Genomic DNA, 19195 nt, shown 5'->3' with positions numbered 1-19195 from the left:
TGTTGATCAGTGCATGGATCGAATAGGATAAACATGTTAGGCCATTATAATCGCTATTGGTGAAACTACATGTATTATGTAGAAGATAATTTTAATTTGTGGGATATAAGCACATTAAGACAGGACAACAATACCTCTATATTACTCTCCAACGTTTAACTGTATCGACTTTAACTGCCCACGACAAAAACACATAAATAACAAAACATCAAATTCATATTATATTCTTATTATATTCTGGAAAAGACTTAACACAAATGTCAGCATTAAAATAAATACAAACATGAAGATTAATACAAATGAACAACTCTGTTTAGGAAGCGTTGGTATCTAACACCTTAAAGGTACCATATTTTTCTCTTTGCTATGTTTTAATTATACATATAAGCTCAACATGACGTATTAACTGTTATCTAAGACCAGATAACGCCGTCAATTCACAGATATAAACTCAGCGCTTTTAACCCAGACATGTCCGCGCACAGACGGGCGAACTCTGCTGTATATCATATCTATATAAAGTCTGGACGCCATGCATAATGAACACTTTAACACCTTCGAATCTAATCATGTTATCAATCGTTATATCGATGAATGAAGGTCACAAACGATGTCGTCTGGGTCAGATCTGGTATTGGTCCACAAACAACGCGTCAGATACGAGCTACTGTACCAATTGCACAAATCGAACGCATCACTGGGCCAAAGAACAACGCATAAAGATATGTGTTATTGGTGTTATTGTTTTAATTATTGATTCCATTATTATTCATTTGTATATTATTGTAACAATAAATGAAGAGAGAACAAATGTTAAAAAATCTATCGAACACTGGGCTCATCAGTACCAAAGACGAAATAGATGATATGTTGACTAGAATCACTGTAAATAATCATACAAACATGTGAAGATATTAACATAGTAATGGATTGTAGAATCAATAAAACATTTTAATGATTCTTGAGAAAGCATTTTCATTTATACGAAAGAAGAGAAAAACAATCTTAATACAATCTTATTACTACGACACCTGCTCTAAGAATTTCCAGCATCACGTTTAGCATACAGACATTTTGGAAAATACAATGTACATAAGGAAGTACATTTACTTCATAACATGCAATCAATGATTTCTCAAAATATATTCAGCTTTTTTACCAAAAAACATACACATTATTTGTCAGTTAAGATCCAAACATAGAATATCACAATGCAAACTTGGAAAATATTAGCTCTACAAAAAAAAATAGTTCGAGTCATGAACTGAACAAATACAATTGTATGCAGATATATTTATATAGACTTGTGTTCCGATTCGAAACCAATAAAACCAAAATATTTCTTAACAATAATCACATTTTACAGAAGCCCTGTTGTTGCCTCAGCTCATGGATATTGGGTTATATCTAGAGCGTCATTACAACACGGGAAATGACGTCAGCACGGCGCCATGGTGACGTCAGAAAATGGAATGTAAAGAAAAAAAATTAGTTTGCTTAAAAGATAAATAAGGTGATTTATTCAATTAATTATTTCAATACATTGCTTATGCCATGGTACGAAAATCTAACGTTAGGTTCATGCTTTTTTACTAAAATAATTTCTCAATAGAATAGTTATGGGACCTTGACCTTGAACTTCCACAACTCAAAATGTGCAGCTTCATGATAACGCCGCTTGAAAATATTTTTTTGACCTTTGACCTTGAAGGATGACATTGACCTTGAAGAATAACCTTTACCTTGAACTTCCAAACCTCAAAATGTGCAGCTTCATGAGAACGCTTCATGAGAACGCCGCTTTGATTTGTTTAAAAAAAAAATTACCTTGAAGGATGACCTTGACCTTGAATGATGACCTTGACCTTGAACTTCTACCACTCAAAATGTGCAGCTTTATGAGAACGCCGCTTTGAATTATTTTTTTTTATTTTTTTACCTTGAAGGATGACCTTGACCTTGAACTTCCACCACTCAAAATGTGCAGCTTCATGATAACGCCGCTTTGAAATTATTTTGTTTGACCTTTGATCTTGAAGGATGACCTTGATCTTGAAGGATGACATTGACCTTGAACCTACACCACTCAAAATGTGCAGCTTCATGATAACGCCGCTTTGAAATTATTTTTTTGACTTTTGACCTTGAAGGATGACCTTGACCTTGAAGAATGACCTTGACCTTGCACTTCCACCACTCAAAATGTGCAGCTTCATGATGATGCCGCTTAAAAAAAAAATAATTGTTTTTTGACCTTTGACCTTGAAGGATGACCTTGACCTTGAAGGATGACCTTGAACTTCCACCACTCAAAATGTGCAGCTTCATGAGAACGCCACTTCGATTATTTTTTTTAACCTTGAAGGATGACCTTGAAGGATGACCTTGACCTTGAACTTCCACCACTCAAAATGTGCAGCTTCATGAGATACACACGCATGCCAAATATCAAGTTGCTATTTTCAATATTAAAAAAGTTATGGCCAATGTTAAAGTTTTCGGACGGACAGACGCCATATATTTGACATTTGACCTTGAAGGATGACCTTCACCTTTACCTTTCACCACTCAAAATGTTCAGCTCCATGAGATACACATGCATGCCAAATATCAAGTTGCTTTCTTCACTATTGAAAAAGTTATGGCCAATGTTATAGTTTTCGGACGGACAGACACCATAAATTTGACATTTGACCTTGAAGGATGACCTTGACCTTGACCTTTCACCACTCAAAATGTGCAGCTCCATGAGATACACATGTATGCCAAATATCAAGTTGCTATCTTAAAAAGTGAAAAAGTTATGGCCAATGGTAAAGTTCTTTTCGGACGGACAGACAGACTGACCGACATACTGACGGACAGTTCAACTGCGATATGCCACCCTACCGGGGGCATAAAAATTATTGTTTTGGTGTAAGGGTGTGGTGGTCATTTATTAGATGATCTTTAATTAAAAAAAATAATGGGGGGGGGGCTTGAGAGGGGATTCGGGGGGCGTGGGAGGGGCGTAGGGGATGGTTTGGACGAAGTCAATTGTGGTATGTCAGGTAAGAGTTGTTTTGTCAAAGTATCAATCGAATCTAATCATAAATAAAGAAGTTATGGCAATTTTAGCACAATTTAATAATTTGACCTTGAGAGTGAAGGTCATTCAAAGGTCAAGGTAAAATTCAACTTGCCAGGTACAGCATCCTCATGATAGCATGAAAGTATTTACAGTTTAAAAGCAATAGCCTTGATACTTTAGAAGTAAAGTGGATCTAAACACAAAATGTAACCATATATTCAAAGTTACTAAGTCAAAAAAGGGCCATAATTCCGTAAAAATGACAACCAGAGTTATGCAACTTGTCCTTTACTGTCCCCTTATGATAGTTTGCGAGTGTTCCAAGTGTGAAAGCAATACCTATGATACTTTAGGGGTAAAGTGGACCAAAACACAAAACTTAACAAAATTTTCAAGTATAAAGGGCCCATAATTCCGACAAAATGCCAGTCAGAGTTACATAACTTTGCCTGCACAGTCCCCTTACGATAGTTAGTGAGTGTTGCAAGTATGAAAGCAATAGCTTTGATACCAGGAAAAAAGTGGACCTAAACACAAAACTTAACCAAATTTTGAATTTTCGAAGTATAAAAAGGGCTCATTATTCTGTCAAAATGCAAGCCAGAATGATCTTACTTTGCCTGCCCAGTCCCCTCATGATAGTAAGTAAGTGTACCAAGTTCGAATGCAATAGCATTGATACTTTATGAGAAAAGTGTACCTAAACGCAAAACTTAACCGGACGCCGACGCCGACAACGACGCCGACGCCAAGGTGATGACAATAGCTCAATTTTTTTTTCATAACATAGATGAGCTAAAAACATATGATTGTTCATATCTACTGGCTGGGATGGTAATATTGTTTTTCTTAAATACGAGCATCTGGGAAACTGACAGGCACATCCGACTTATCTCGAACATGCCCCGCAAGCCCGACTCATTTAGACATATCAGCTGAGGTTCGGAATGCCTCGTATTTTGAATACGACGATGACGCAGAGGAAAGTAGCGGAAGTGAATCCAGTCACGGCCCAGAAGTTCCTTGTCATATTTTCCACAGCGTCCGGATATACAAGCTTCAAGTAACTGTCTCCATTGGGCAGACAAAATGTTCCTGAAAATATTAAAACACAACTAGGGGTTTGAATGGCCTTAACTTTAGGTTGAATGGCAATTAACATTACACAAACGGCCGCTAAAATGTGTTTACTGTCCACGGATAACTACATCGAAAAGTTGCTCATATGCCGATTAACAAAGACGATGTTTTTTCTTCCTTTTACATGTGACTGATTAAAATTTTAAAACTTACGTGTCATTTTCCTAATTATTCGTATGAACTGTTTTAAATTCCATTTTAGACGCCATGCCATTAATATATAAATGTTCAACTCAATAACGTCTTTTCCCATCTCTTGACGGACGGGAAAATAAGAATTATGATGATTATGTGCAAATGAGAAGGGTATGCCATATTGGCTTTTAAAAAGCAATTGACACTGTACAATAATTAATTTTCGTCGGTATGATTTTTCAAAACATGATCTTTTCATAAATTCGCAAATTTCTGATTTTCGAAAAAAAAAGAAATTTGAGTAGGTCGTTTTCCTAAAAACCTGTGTTTTTGTTTTTAAGCTTTATCTACCGTGGTGGCAGCGTACCGTTTATGCCGCAGGTGAGTTGCAGGTTGTGGAACTCGTTGGCGGCCAGAATCTCCCCGGCGTACTTGAAGATATTGCCCCAGGCCGCCCACTGGAAGATTGGGATCATCTTCTCCACGTTCCTAAAAGCAGACGACCAAATGATAGATATTGCCTGGAAGAAGTGTCCATACGAGCTGAAAACAAAACAGGGACGGTAAATGTTGCATTATACAAACAATAATAATAACAGATTAAACAATAGCACACGCCGTAACATAGGTTAGCAATGAAAATTGCTAATTTGATGGGTGCAGAGGACACAACACGGTTGATGAACACCCCACGCATACAAGCGTTCATGAGAACAGACTATACCACTGGGACATAATTTCAACAAATTTTGAAAAGACCGCTACATACAAAATCTAAATGCAATCATTGGCGGTGTGGTATCAAACAGTATTTTTTCAATGTTTTTTTCCCGTATGAGGCAATGTAAAACTGGTGGCCCCAAATGCGAGGCCAATTTTGACAACAAAAGTATAATCCAAAAGAACTGTGTATATGACCTCCAGATAATGCTACATGCCAAATATGAAAGCCCGGGACATTTCGGTTTCCCATAAGAAGAGTTTAAAGGGGGTTATTGATACAAGTATATGTAAAACTAGTGACCCCTTAGGCGTGGCCAGTTTTGTTTCAATGACTATAATGGGAAAAAACAAACACTTTGTTAAAGAACTCTAGATGATGCTACATATCAAATATACAAACCTTGAGCGTTATAGTTTCAGAAACAAAAATGTATAAGGGGTCCCCTAAATATGTCTACGTAAAATATGCGATCCCGGTGCCAAGCCAGTATCGACCCCATGGATATAATGTGCGCAAACATTTTAAATGACTTCTATAGAATGTTTCACATAAAATATGAAAGCATTGGGCTTCGCAATTGCAGACAGTAAGATTGGTAAAGGTTATCTCTGTGTCAGTCTATACAAAATTGGCGAACTCTGGGGCACTGCCACAGAGACATAATTTGAAAAATTATTTTAGATGACCATAATACGATGTCACATTACAAATAGTCAAGCTTTGGACCTTGCAGTTTAAGTGGATTTGTTTTTTTAATTTTTTAAACTCCTTTTGGAGCCTCGTATTTTAAGAAATCACTAGAGTAGTGCGATTTGAACAATAATCATAGAAGAATGCCAAAGGGACTTTCCTGTGAAGTTTCAACAAAGTCTACAATGAATTTCGTTCAGGAGTAGTAGGTTTGAACATCAAACTGTCGTCATCAGGCACGAATGCACATAAACGACGCTCGGACGCCATTTGTTACGGCATCCCAGTAGCTCACGACGAGCAAGTTTTGCTCTGGTGAACTAACAACAAATTTCCTTTGGGCCTATCGATTACAGAGGCGACGATTTTAAAGTATTCGCTATAAATATGTTAGGAAAACAAGTAAAAAAAGCTTAAAAACACCCCTCATTATGCCCCATGAGATCGGAAGTAAAATGATCGTAAGTAAGATTGGCAAGTGACTGGTTATTATTTAAAACACAACGACTACAAAAAACACACCTGAGGAAGCCGGAAGCCATGAGTCCCGACGCCGACAGGATGATGCTGGCGTTGCTGGTGGCCAGGGCTGGGTTCATGAAGGCGCCCATCAGCAGAACACTCATGATCTCGCCGAACAGGTGTAGAAACAGGATGATCGCCGAATAGTGTAGGAAGTTCTCAGACTGAGGCTGCAGACCTGTCACCCTGGAAACGGTGGAGGATGTTCCGCGCTTAGTATTTTAAAGTTGTAGTTGCTTTACAACCCCCAAAAGCAACTCAAACTGAATACCAGATGCTGCTGGCAGCATGTATATACCATAGACATCTGCTTGGGTTCTCCGCGCTAATTATAGTTAAATAACCAGTTCAAAGCAATAGAAATGCCGTTCTTCGGTGCAGTAATTAAGAATAAAGTCCTTACAGTAAATGCCAAAAAAAAACAAGATCAAATTTTTAACATAGACATTTTTGATAAACCGTTAATCAGCCATGAAACTACTGTGTCCTAACGCCCGATTTGTTAACACCTGAGCCATCAACACGGCCTTCTTTAGAGTTTTAAAGGTTAATTTATCACGACTACCGGTACTAAAATTATGTTATATATCCACAGTGAGGTATCTTTAATGACGTACCAATAGACGACGCTGCAGAATGTGGCGGTACTGAAAATGGTGAAGGGAAGGATGTGGAGTAAGTAGGCTAGCAGGAACGTGGTGGCTGAGTACAGGCCGTCCCGGCATTCCCTGTAGTAGAGGTCTCGCAGCACCGGAACTACGCACGAGAATAAATGAATGATATTTGAGCATCGCTCTCGGGAAAAGGGACTTGATTCATGTGCGTTAAGTATGGTCCAGGATTAGCCTCTGCAGTCCGCATAGGCTTATCAGACAGGGTCGCTTTTTCTTAACGAAAATCCAGTTTTAAGCGGATTTGTCCCCGTGCTAATCATGTTCGGAATGAACAGCCTAGATTTCACAGAGCAATGCTCAATTATATTTGAGCCTCGCTCTGTGAAAAGGGGGGTTAAATGCATGTGCGTAAAGTGTCGCCCCTGATTAGCATGTACAGGCTAATCAGGGACGACACTTTCCGTCTAAACTTGATTTTTGCTAAGAACAGACTATCTTGAAACGAAAAAATTCATAAAAAGGAACATTTCCTCCCTGATTAGCCTGTACGGAATGCACAGGCTAATCTGGGACGACACTTTACGCAAATGAATTAAACCCCATTTTCATAGAGCACGGTCCATTTGTATGTGAAGGTGCTTGTTATATCATTACTGGTAAGGTTGTCATTTAATATTTCAAAAAACTTATTGTCGCCCTTTACCTGTTGTCAATTAAACGTTGTCACGTAAAAACCAAACTTCTTCAATGTTTTATGTTTTTTGTAATACTTTTTTTAATTTCGAAAATGTATGCATGCACAATAAATGATAATAAATAGAGGATTTGTGTATGCTTTCGGGGTAATACCTTAAATTATTTTCTCAGTAGTGAGACAGTTTTACTTTAAAAATGTATGCACAATATTTATTTTTAGTAAATTCTTGTGATCATTCTTTTCATATCATTAGCTTTTTAATCGTTTTATGTCCTTATAATGTTTTTCATTTATGAATACGGCAGTAATTGAGTTAAGAAATCAATAATCAAACACCTCGTTGTATTTCAATGAATATTTGCCGTGCATTAAAAATGTTGGGGCTGCCACTGGTATCGTCTTGACCCAGGAAAAAACAAATTATAAAATGTCCCTATAGGCTTCAACAACCTGATCAAATTCATACATAATGGAAACGCAGATGCCATTTTATTAACACGGTGAACACATAGATTTATCCTCCTCAAATGCTTAACTGTCGAATATAGAGGCTGGGATAGTATTCCAAAAAGGTAATCCGGAAGCAATTACTCATAGTTCTAACTTAGAGTTCTCCACTTTTTATTTTTTAATTGTCAACGTAATTGAAAAGGAACGGTGGTATTAAAAACAAATTGGCCCTTTGGACGACCACTATCTCCCACTTACACAACCCAATGGCGTTTAGCGCCGCTACAAAGGCGGGCACCTGCGAGCTCTGGTACAAGAGCCCTATGCGGTCCTGAACGCTGGTCTGGTTGGTACCTAAGTGACCGAGGAAGATGCAGATGAACGGCACGAACAGGGAGAGCAGGAACATGCGCGACAGGTAGCTCGTCCGGTCCCGGAACACGTTTAAGGTCATTCTCCTGGGAGTGATGAGAACGGAAAAATTAAAATGCAGTGACCCCGTGACCTAGTTTTTGACCCGACATTACCTATATTCAATCTTGACCTAGACATCATCTATATACAACTTCTGACCAAGTTTGGTGAAGATCGGATGAAAACTACTTGAATTAGAGAGCGGATTCTTAATACTGACCTACCGACCGACAGACCAACCGACCGACCAAACGAACGACAAGTTCATTCGTATATACCCCCTAAACTTCGTTTGTGGGGGTATGATTATAGGAGCATTTTGATTCTGACTTCAACCCGTGTCAATATGGTTCTTAAAGACTGCATGTAACTTTTTTTTAGATCGATTGCATTGAAAGCCGATAGCTTATTGATACACTCGCCCCTCCTTTTTCAGAGTAGAGTTTATATCTGATGTCTTATATAATAGGGTTCTATGATATCTTTGAGATATCTAGAGAACGCTCTCAGAACGGTAATCGTTCTTGGAATGTCAACAAAACTTCGGCGGTTAACCGAAGAAATACACTACACCATAATTATCGTCTATTTTGCAGCGATATATAAATCTTTAAAACCATACATGCGTAATAACAATACCTGTCTCGCTCAGTACGGCTCGATTGGAAATTGTTGGCTCGGGTACTGCTTAGAAGTACCCTGGATACTATTAAGTATACTACAACGTACCCCGGGTACGGAAGATATACGTAAACGTACACGGGAATAATAACGCTAAATTGGTCGTTGTCGGCTCATTATTTGAAATGTATTATGTTCATATTTATGTCAATATTTTGAAAAATAGTATCTATATAATCAAAACTCATACGCAAAAAGCATGTTGATGCAGGTTTTGTTAAAATGGAGTGTTGTTTCGTCATCAGAACTCATCGATTGCCAATAACAATACCATTTTACGATATTTGGTAGCGTGTTTTACGAAATCGGATTTAGGGCGGGGATAAAACTCGGGTACAGTCTAATATTGGCCGGGTAATTTTAGTATATTTTCTGTATACGGGGTACATTCTAGTATACATAAGAGTACCCGGGGTACTTTTAAGCAGTAACCGAGCCAACAATGATCAATCAAGCCCCGGTACGATAAAGGTTCGTTTCAGCTCGATAGCTTAAGACATCTAGGTCATGAAAAAAATGTCACAAATAGTTGACGTACCGTAACAAGGTGAACAGACTACGGAAGAAGCTGGAATTTTGTGGCCGGAAGTGATTAATTTTCTGCGCGAGGATCTGGCGTCCTGTGGACGGCTTCATGGTGTCCTCAATGATCTCGTACACTACGTCCTTGTGCAACATGGAGTTTCCGTAGGCCTCCACTAGCACCCGCAGCCGCTCCTCCGTCTCCCCCTGGCGCTCATTGTCGCGTCGGTCCACGCTGGCTAGGTCAACTAGGTAACGGGAGAGGACTCCGAGGGTTTAACGCGAACATATTGTATGGAGTAATGTTAGTTAAGTGTTGATATTGTATGGTTTGGCTTGATCCCAAGGCACGGACCACATATAAAGCATGCATATATCGTTCTTTAAAAAATATAGATAGATTTTCAAAGATTTATAACAAATTTAACGTAAAGGAAATGCTACTGCAAATCAAAACAAGAGCACCGCATAACGGGTGCCACGCTCGGCTGCGAAAGCTTGTCAGATTTTTTATTTTTAGAGTTCACAGTGACCTTGACCTTTGACCTAGTGACCCAACAAAAGATGTGTTTGTCAGAAACACAATGCCCCCCACTGCGCCACTTTTAAATAAAATATATATTTATCATTTGGCAGGTATAGACATCATCTCCCTTTAAAGCTTTATTACTTTCCTTGGATTTTGTCCAATCCAACCGGGGAGGGGGGCGGAGGTCTGTAGACAGTCAAAAATGACCAAGTCAGACATCACTGACAACCAAGGCCTGTGGTTTATCAAAGAGATCATCGCCAGAGTCCATCATGTATGTATGGACAGAAGTCCACTGGTATATAATGAAAAATAGCGTTCACAAATTAGAACAGGTAAGAAATGATAATTATATCATGAGATGTGTTCGTCAGAAACACAATACCCCCTATTGCGCCGCTTTGAAATAAAATTGCTATTTATCATTTGGCAGGTACAGAAATCATCTCCCTTTAAAGCTTATTACTTCCCTTGAATTTCGTCCAATCTAACCGGGGGGGGGGGGTGGGGAGGGGATGTTCTCACAATCATTTATGACCATGTTAGACATCACTGACAACCAAGGCCTGTGGTTTATCAAAGAGATCATATCCAGAGTTGATCATGTATCTATGGACATAAGTCCACAGGTATGTAATAATTAAAAGCCACTACCGTGACTGTGATTGACCACTCGAAATGTGCAGTTCCATGAGATACACATGCATGCCAAATGTATAAAGTGGCTATGTTCAATATTGAATAATTTTCTCCATTTTTAAAGCTTATTATTTTCCTTAAAATTTGTATTTTTTACCGTAGACCGTAAAGGATGACCTTGACCTTTTACCACAATGTGTTTGTCAGAAACACAATGCCGCCTACTGCGCCGCTTTGATTTATTTAACAAAAATATATACGTGGGCAGGTCAGATAACTATGTCCATTATAAGCTTATTACTTCCATTGACTTTGTTTTTTCGACCCTAGACCTTGAAGGAAGATGTTCCCCTTGAATTTTTACCAGTCAAAATGTGCAGCTCCATGAGATACACATGCATGCCAAATATCTAGATGCTATCTTCAATATTTAAAAAGTTATGGCCAATGTTAAGGTTTTAGCACAACGCCTACTGCGGACGGCGGACAACGAGCTGGCTATGACAATAGCTCGGGTTTTCTCCGGAAACAGCCTCGCTAAAAATCATCAGATCAACAAACCAAAATAGCTAAGTGAACTCCGATGGGACTGATTTTTGTACAATGTCATTTATATCGCAAAAGCGTGAACGGCATTACATCCAACTCATGTGTAATTTTGCCTGTTCCAAGATCTTAGACATATACAAAATGATCATAGCAATATGTAGGTGGAGTATTAAATGTTAAGAAACCAAATGAACGTGCGTTTGTGTGTATTTCAACGAGTATGTGGTCATTTACGTCCAAGGCTGCATTATGTAGAGAGCCACAGTGTGATCCAGGACTCCTACCTAATCGACTTATTATAAACTAACGAAAGATTGGGCGAATTTTAAATAATTTATGCAGTTTCAAGCTACATTTGTATTTATTTATTTAATGTTGGTCTTTCTATGTGCTATGGTGGAAAACCGGATGTGACCAGTATCGTGAACAACAACCAATATCGCATGCGGCGAAATTGTGGATTGAACATAGCTCGCCGAGGTGAGAAGAATGTTTACTAACCACTGCACTAACCGGATAGACCAAAAACAAGTTTTTTTTTAAAACTATGTCACGCGGACTTACTGAAGTAATCTGCAGGGTTTGTGTAAGTAGGGCACCTGTAGTTCAGTTGAGAGAAGTAGGCCACCATCTGGGAGGCCTCGCCGAAGTACACCATCTGGCCACGTGACAGGAGCGCCACCTGGCGGGGAAAATTGTTCACATAGTTGAGCCGCGTTCTGGAAAAACTAGGTTTGATGCATGCGCGTAAAGTATCATCCCTGATTAGCCTGTGCAGTCCACACAGGCTTATCAGGGACGACATTTTCCGATTTCATCAAAGGAGGTCTCTTCTTAGCGAAAATCTAGTTTAGGGGGGAAAGTGTCGTCCTTGATTAGCCTGTGCGGTAAGCACGTGCTAACCTAGGATGACACTTAACGCACATGGATTAAGCCCAGTTTTCTCACACCGTGGCTAATTTATTAATGGCAAAATCATACACCAGTGTTACTTGGGCAATATTTCATTACACAAATATAATGATCATATTGTGTGAAAACAATAACAGTGTCTGAAGATGTAAACACAACATAAAAATATAAGGGGTAAATTTTGTCTAAAAAGTTCCAGTCGAACATTACTTTTCAGTGTGAGTTACATTCAGATCATAGCTGGATTTAGACGAGGGATGTAAGCGGAACATTGTCCCTGGATTTAGACGAGGGATGTAAGCGAAACATTGTCCCTGGATCATAGCTGGATTTAGACGAGGGATGTAAGCGGAACATTGTCCCTGATAATAGATCAAGGGATGTAAGCAGAACATTGTCCCTGATAATAGATCGAAGGATGTAAGCGGAACATTGTCCCTGATAATAGATCGAGGGATGTAAGCGGAACATTGTCCTTGATTTAGACGAGGGATGTAAAGGAACATTGTCCCTGATTTAGACGAGGGATGTAAGCGGAACATTGTCCCTGATAATAGATATTTAGACGAGGGATGAAAGCGGAACATTGTCCCTGATAATAGATATTTTAAAACCTCGCACAAAGTTAAAACTACTTAAATGCGAGAATTTATAAAAATATACAATTGAATGTATTTTCTTTGGACATATAGTGGTTTTTATCTTCATTGTGATTCACACTACACTTTCGCCAGTCTGATAGTTGTATTTTTTTAATCCTGTAATTTGAGCGTCCTTATTTTGATAGACAAAGAACGTACACTGGTATATTATGGTTCATACTACCTAATCGATTAAAAGAGAGATAAAGCAACGCCTGTTTAAAACATGTATATATAAATATAAACGCCACCACTAATACTATTACAAGTTTGTAAAGAATTTCTTTCATTCTTCATAATTCGCAACACTGTTTTAATTTAACATACATTGATTGTCTATTGTCATTTGAAAATCGATGCTAACAACGCTAATAAACATACATTTATTGCGAAATATTTATCGGCTAGCCACATGCGTCACACGACCAAGGGCTTTATTGCGCTTGTTTTATGTGTTTGATAAACGACCTTTTTGATTATTATTGATATATAAAATAGCAAATACAAGAGTTTGTTAAAGTGAAACATGCTCAAATGGCATGAGTGGTCACCGCCCGTAGCACTTTAAGCAACGTGGACTAGCATAATATCGCCCAATCAGTGCAAAAAGGTATCATGTAACATTGAAATTTATAGGCACATGGTACCTTTTTGCACCAATTGGGGCGAATTATTTTCTCTTAAATATATGGGCCAGTCGATGCTATAAACAATCTTTGTCTACCTTGTCAAACATTTTGAAGATCTCAGAGCGCGGCTGGTGGATTGTGAGCAGGACTATCTTGCCGCTCTGGTGGGCGAGCGTCTGAAGGGAGGCGATCAGAGAGCGCGCCGTGAAGCTGTCCAGACCGGAAGTCGGCTCGTCCAGCAGAAGGATCTCTGTGAACGAAAATCATCGAGTGAAAAATGACTAGCGCACCAGTTAATATCTATTTCAGCAATTCCGGCCTGTCACACGTCTGTACGTCAACGTGCATGTAAGAAAATTACATAAATATGTACCTTATTAAAATTTGTTTAAATGGCCTCATACGGGACATTTATACAAGCTATTATATGAGCAAATGTGAACATATAAAATTATGGCAGGCAAAAACTATCAACAACGGAGCTTTTATGTCAAATTTATTTCAACATTTACAGTGTCGAGTTAATGTCCTTCTTCAAGAAAATCCAGTGACGAATCACATATGATTGCAGGATATTAGGAGACCAATTACATGTTTAACTGAGTGAAATCTCATGATTTCCGTGATTTTCACGTTTGGAAAATCGTTGACTGACAAATTGTTTGTCCGCTCGCTACACAGTAATTTTTTTTTCACTCTAAATACAATTCTTATAATCAGTGGTATTCTTATTCAAAATGTATGCTTTGACCGACAACGTAATGACTGAAACGTTGAAATATAGAACATGAGAACACATTTTAGCTTTTGCGTTGTCCAAAAGACATCCTATATCATATTATAACGTATTCAACATATGTATAGGTACTTGCATTGACCTGCATTGACTGATTAACAAAACTTCGTATTTTAAACAATGAAATGGCGACGTATTATTACAGCGTTGTTCAACTCAAACCCCTACTTACTAGGGTTCTGAAGGAGCTGTATCGCTATGGTTACGCGCCGCTTCTCCCCACCGGAAATGCCCCTTACGATGCCGCCCCCTATCCGGGACTCAGCCACGTGACGCAGCCCCATTTCTATGATCACCTTGCTAACCTGCCGAGCGGAAATAGCGCGTGGTGAATGGAAAGATCTTGGATTAGATAAGTCAGGTTGAGGACACTGCTTCTAATGACCATGCAGAACAGCCGCGCCATTGCTGATACACAAACACACAGCTCCTTAAGTAAACCTTAACTAAGTTGCCCTTATCAGATTAAGTTTTCTAACAGAAATATGGTGTTTTCTAATGACACAAGGTTACATTATTACTCACCGTGTAATATTTTCGTATATCAAACATATCTACATGTTAAAACACCTAAGAAAAAAATAAAAATAGACTATACCCATTTATGCCTAGTGGACTCTCCCATCCTTCTAAATTGGATCAATTTATTTCCAAAATAAGGGATGTCTAGTATACTTATTTCTATATTTAGAATATTTCTTACAGAAATTCCTTTAAGCAAACAGCGCAGACCCAGATGAGACGCCGCCTCATCTGGGTCTACGCTGTTTGCCAAGGCTTTTTTCTAGATGCTAGGCATAAATGGTTTAAAGAATTTCATGAGTTTAAGGAATTTCCAAAGTTTTTTTATGAGGGGTTTACTGACTTCGGTCATTGCCAAAGGTTCTATTGCTTTCTGCATGGTGTTCAGAGTTTTGGCTATTATACGGCCTCGTTGTTAGATCTCTACGCATCAGAAATCAAAATCCTTGTTTATTACATCACAATGCTTAAAATAAATGTATACTTATTCCTGAATTAAAACTGCCGCAACAGCTTACTAGCTATGTGCGTTTACTGGATTACTTTGAAACTTGTATACAATAAGGTCGACAATGGACTACTAGCTACACACATTAAAGGCGACAATTAAGCAATACATTAAATGTACTGTATACGTACTAAATATATGTTGTTATTCTGGCATTTAAACATGAACTCTTATAAATAAAGCCATAATTAAATGAATGGGCATTTTGAGATTTAAAGAAACAAACCACGTCGAAGCCATTTAAGACCAAAAGCTTGATACATATGAACTTAAAGTTTAGAAATTGAGAATAAAAGCAAAGATAAAAGTCACAGTATATACATCGTATATATCGTAAGCATGTGTGTATTTCTATACAGTTACATACCATACATTATATGAAAGATTACATCATACATATAACTGTCTTGTGTCTTGTTCTGATAAAACTTGACATAATGCACGTGCGTAAAGTGTCGTCCCAGATTAGCCTGTGCAGTCCGCACAGGCTAATCAGGGACAACACTTTCCGCTTTTATGGTATTTTAAGTTTCAAGGAAGTCCCTCCTTACCGAAAATCAAGTTTAGGCGAAAAGTGTCGTCCCTGATTAGTCTGTGCGGACTGCACAGGCTTATCTGGGATGACACTTTACGCACATGCATTAAGCCGAGTTTTCTCAGAACAAGGCTCATTTACATGTTACGATGAATGTCTGCCATTTTTCGAAACACCTAATAACTTAAACAAATTTCAACTATCTTTAGCACCTTTTTTGGCAGTTCAAATATTAACTTCAATGAGGTGCCTTTTAACATTCTAGAGCAGTTCTTTTTCGATCGAGTTGATGTTTAGAAAGTGTAGACATTACATATTTATACGTTTAAGCATGAAGCTACCATGTCCATCTGTATCATGTGTAATACTATCACTCATATATGTAATTGTTAGGCATTATGACCATGTCTATAGATTGATATACTTCACTACAGTTAATTGATACACGCTATAATACATTTCACTACAGTGAATTGATAGAAGCTTTGAACCTAAATTACTAAAATGTCGATCTTTTCATTAAAATGTTTGATGAAGATTAGTTAAAATCATTAATACCATACACGAAGTTGGATAATATTGTCAGGCAAACAAAATAAAGACCAATCGCTGATTGAGATAATTACAGTAGTGCACAGCCCCACCCATATGTCCCAATCATTGAATTTCACTCATACCAATTAGCAAAATTGAGCCGCGTCATGCTTATATGGGTATTATGTCATTGAAGCCATGTGTAACTCCAGACCAGCCTCCGCGACTTCTGGCTGTTACATTTGGGTTTGGACTGTGCGCACATAATGATATATAATATTTTTGTATTGTTGGATATCTCACATTTCGGCATGTTTGTAAAAAAACAGTTCAAAACATTCCGAGACAACTGCATGTTCTTTTTAGTTTGGTCTTTATTTAAATAGCTAAATGTAAGTACATGTACATGTAGCTCAAGTACCGTACACTCATATTTATCCATTCCCTCCTGAAAATAATCATTAATAGTACAATATATTATTATAATCATATGATTGTCTCAAAATGGACATGTTCATGACAGGAAGAATGTATAACATGTATCGATATATATTCGTGTTAAGACAGATTAAGTATAGCATAGGCTCTTATCCACGAAACAAAATCATGTGTCGTCTGTTTAAGTAATTAACGTGCACATGCTTATATTGTATGAAGCAGAAGTGCTATTTTAGGCGCGGAAATGCGTCACTTTCATGAACAAATATGGAAATGACGGAGAAGGACGGACGTAACTTGGGCTGGGAAGTGGAGAAACAATTACAAGTCGAGTACATACATCATACACATATAGGGGAAATAAGACAAGTGTTGATGGGAATAATGCTCCAAAAGGATGGAAATTTATCAAGAGGAAAATTTTAGTTGTTTAATGACAAATCATTAGAAATATGGTTACAAAAGAAAAAGACGAACAATTAACATTTAAGGAACTGGTTATCCGAGTTTTGTATTTTTAAACAATTTCATTAAATGTTTCAATTAGCAATATTTAACTATTCGGAATATTTCAAAATAAATGTAACGCAAGAGAAAACAATGCAATAAGACCAACGGCTGAATGGCGATCACCTAAGACGCAAAGGATACTAATGTAAGACATTTAAGGAAAACTTTCAATCCCTGTCAGCCATTGGTTTAAACGGACCAGAGCCATTATGATTTCGGGACAGATATCATAAGAACAAGTGTTTTAAGAGAATTTTATGATGATTGAACCAAAAGTGTGACTTCTAGAGTTATTTCAAATTAATGCTCCTGGCGGCCTTGTTTTTCAATGGACCGAAACAATTTTGGTCCTCGGCCGAGATACCATAAGAACTAATGCTATGATGATTTGGCCAAAATAATCATTAAAATTAGAATAAGACTATCACGTAATCTTTTTTTAGTTCTCAAATTTTGAGCTCGGCCGAGATAACAGTAATACAAATGTTCTGACCAAGTATCATAAAAATTGAGAAAATAAATGTTGCTCCTAGAGTGTTCGCAAGCTTCTTCTTTTTTTACTTGATTCACCGTGACCTAGTTTTTGACCCTATGTGACCTAGTTTCCAACTTGGCTAAGAAATTATTTGGAAAAATGTTCTGACCAAGTTTCATGAAGATTGGACGATAAATATGGCCTCTAGAGTGATTACAAGGTAAATATTGACGACGCATAACTGACGATGAACGACGGGAAAAGGTGATAACAAAAGCTCAGCATGAGTACCTTTTGCTCTTGTGAGATCAGCCAATTTTATAAAAAATATTTTCCCTGACCAGGTTTCGATCCTAAGCACACCAGAAGCAAAACTCGTTTATTGTCCCCTACCGGTTACACCGGAGTGGACTTATGGTTTGCGCTCTGTGTGTCTGTGTGTCTGTCTGTCTGTGGGTCTGTCTGTCACACTTTTCTGAATCCTGCGATAACTTTAAAAGCTGTTAATGTTGTTTCATGAAACTTGAAACATGGATAGATGGCAATATGGACATTATGCACGTCATTTCATTTTGTTCCTACGTCAAAAATTCTGGTTTCTATGGCAACAAATAGACTAGAAATACTGCTGAACATGGTGGTTTTCTGGATCCTGTGATATCTTTAAAAGTTCTTAATATGTTTTCATGAAACTTGCAACATTGATAGATGGCAATATGGACATAATGCACGTCATTTAATTTTGTTCCTACTTCAAAAATTGTGGTTTCTATGTCAGCCAAAAAAAACAAACAAAAATCTGAAAATGGTGAAATTTCTGACAATGGTGGAGCCGGTAGGGGACCATATTGCTTGACAGTAGCCTTGTTTGAACTATTTTAACACTTTTAATTCGCTTTTTTGCATATAATGCAAACATTCTTTTCCGAATTTCTGACATTTTGTGAATATTGTCATTTTGCCAAACTTTAAACGTCATTCTAATTTTATCAATATTTGGTTACGAACACGAATCGGGAAGTTATATATCTTGAAAACATGAACGATGTCTTTTATGTTATGCGTTTTAAAGGCTAATGTTTTTTGTAGTTGTATCAGTATTTATTGCGTTAAATAAATGCTAACAATCCTAACGTGTGGATCAGATAACATTTGGAACCAAAAATCATGTTTTCCACAATACGACAAAACCGTTTTTGAAAAACAACAATAACAAAAACAACAACAACACAAGCAACCATGCAAGCGAGATCTCAAAACAGGGTCATTTTAATGAAGGCCCTGTATTAATTTAAAAAAGTTATATTTCTATAGGTTAC

The 19195-nt window shown here is 37.8% G+C and overlaps 1 protein-coding gene across 8 annotated transcripts in view; it reads right to left on the bottom strand.

Annotated features, from left to right (window-relative positions):
• Positions 1–729: 729 nt before the first annotated feature.
• The window catches only part of LOC127871770 (ATP-binding cassette sub-family G member 5-like), a 46487-nt gene continuing 28021 nt past the window's right edge, over positions 730–19195 (bottom strand). For 6 of the 8 annotated variants that reach the window (XM_052414943.1, XM_052414946.1, XM_052414941.1 and 3 more), the window contains exons 5-13: positions 14527–14659; positions 13654–13808; positions 11941–12058; positions 9676–9907; positions 8301–8500; positions 6899–7037; positions 6282–6467; positions 4713–4888; positions 730–4165 (exon numbers count right to left, since the gene is read on the bottom strand). In XM_052414943.1, coding sequence (XP_052270903.1) covers positions 4002–4165; positions 4713–4888; positions 6282–6467; positions 6899–7037; positions 8301–8500; positions 9676–9907; positions 11941–12058; positions 13654–13808; positions 14527–14659 — 1503 coding nt within the window. In that variant the 3' untranslated portion in view covers positions 730–4001. The remainder of the gene's footprint in view (positions 4166–4712; positions 4889–6281; positions 6468–6898; positions 7038–8300; positions 8501–9675; positions 9908–11940; positions 12059–13653; positions 13809–14526; positions 14660–19195) is intronic. The other 2 variants (XR_008045545.1, XM_052414947.1) reach the window with 2 other exon arrangements.

The sequence above is a fragment of the Dreissena polymorpha genome, chromosome 3 (assembly GCF_020536995.1).
Source record: "Dreissena polymorpha isolate Duluth1 chromosome 3, UMN_Dpol_1.0, whole genome shotgun sequence".
Lineage (NCBI taxonomy): Eukaryota > Metazoa > Mollusca > Bivalvia > Myida > Dreissenidae > Dreissena > Dreissena polymorpha.
This window is presented reverse-complemented; position numbering and strand designations above follow the sequence as displayed.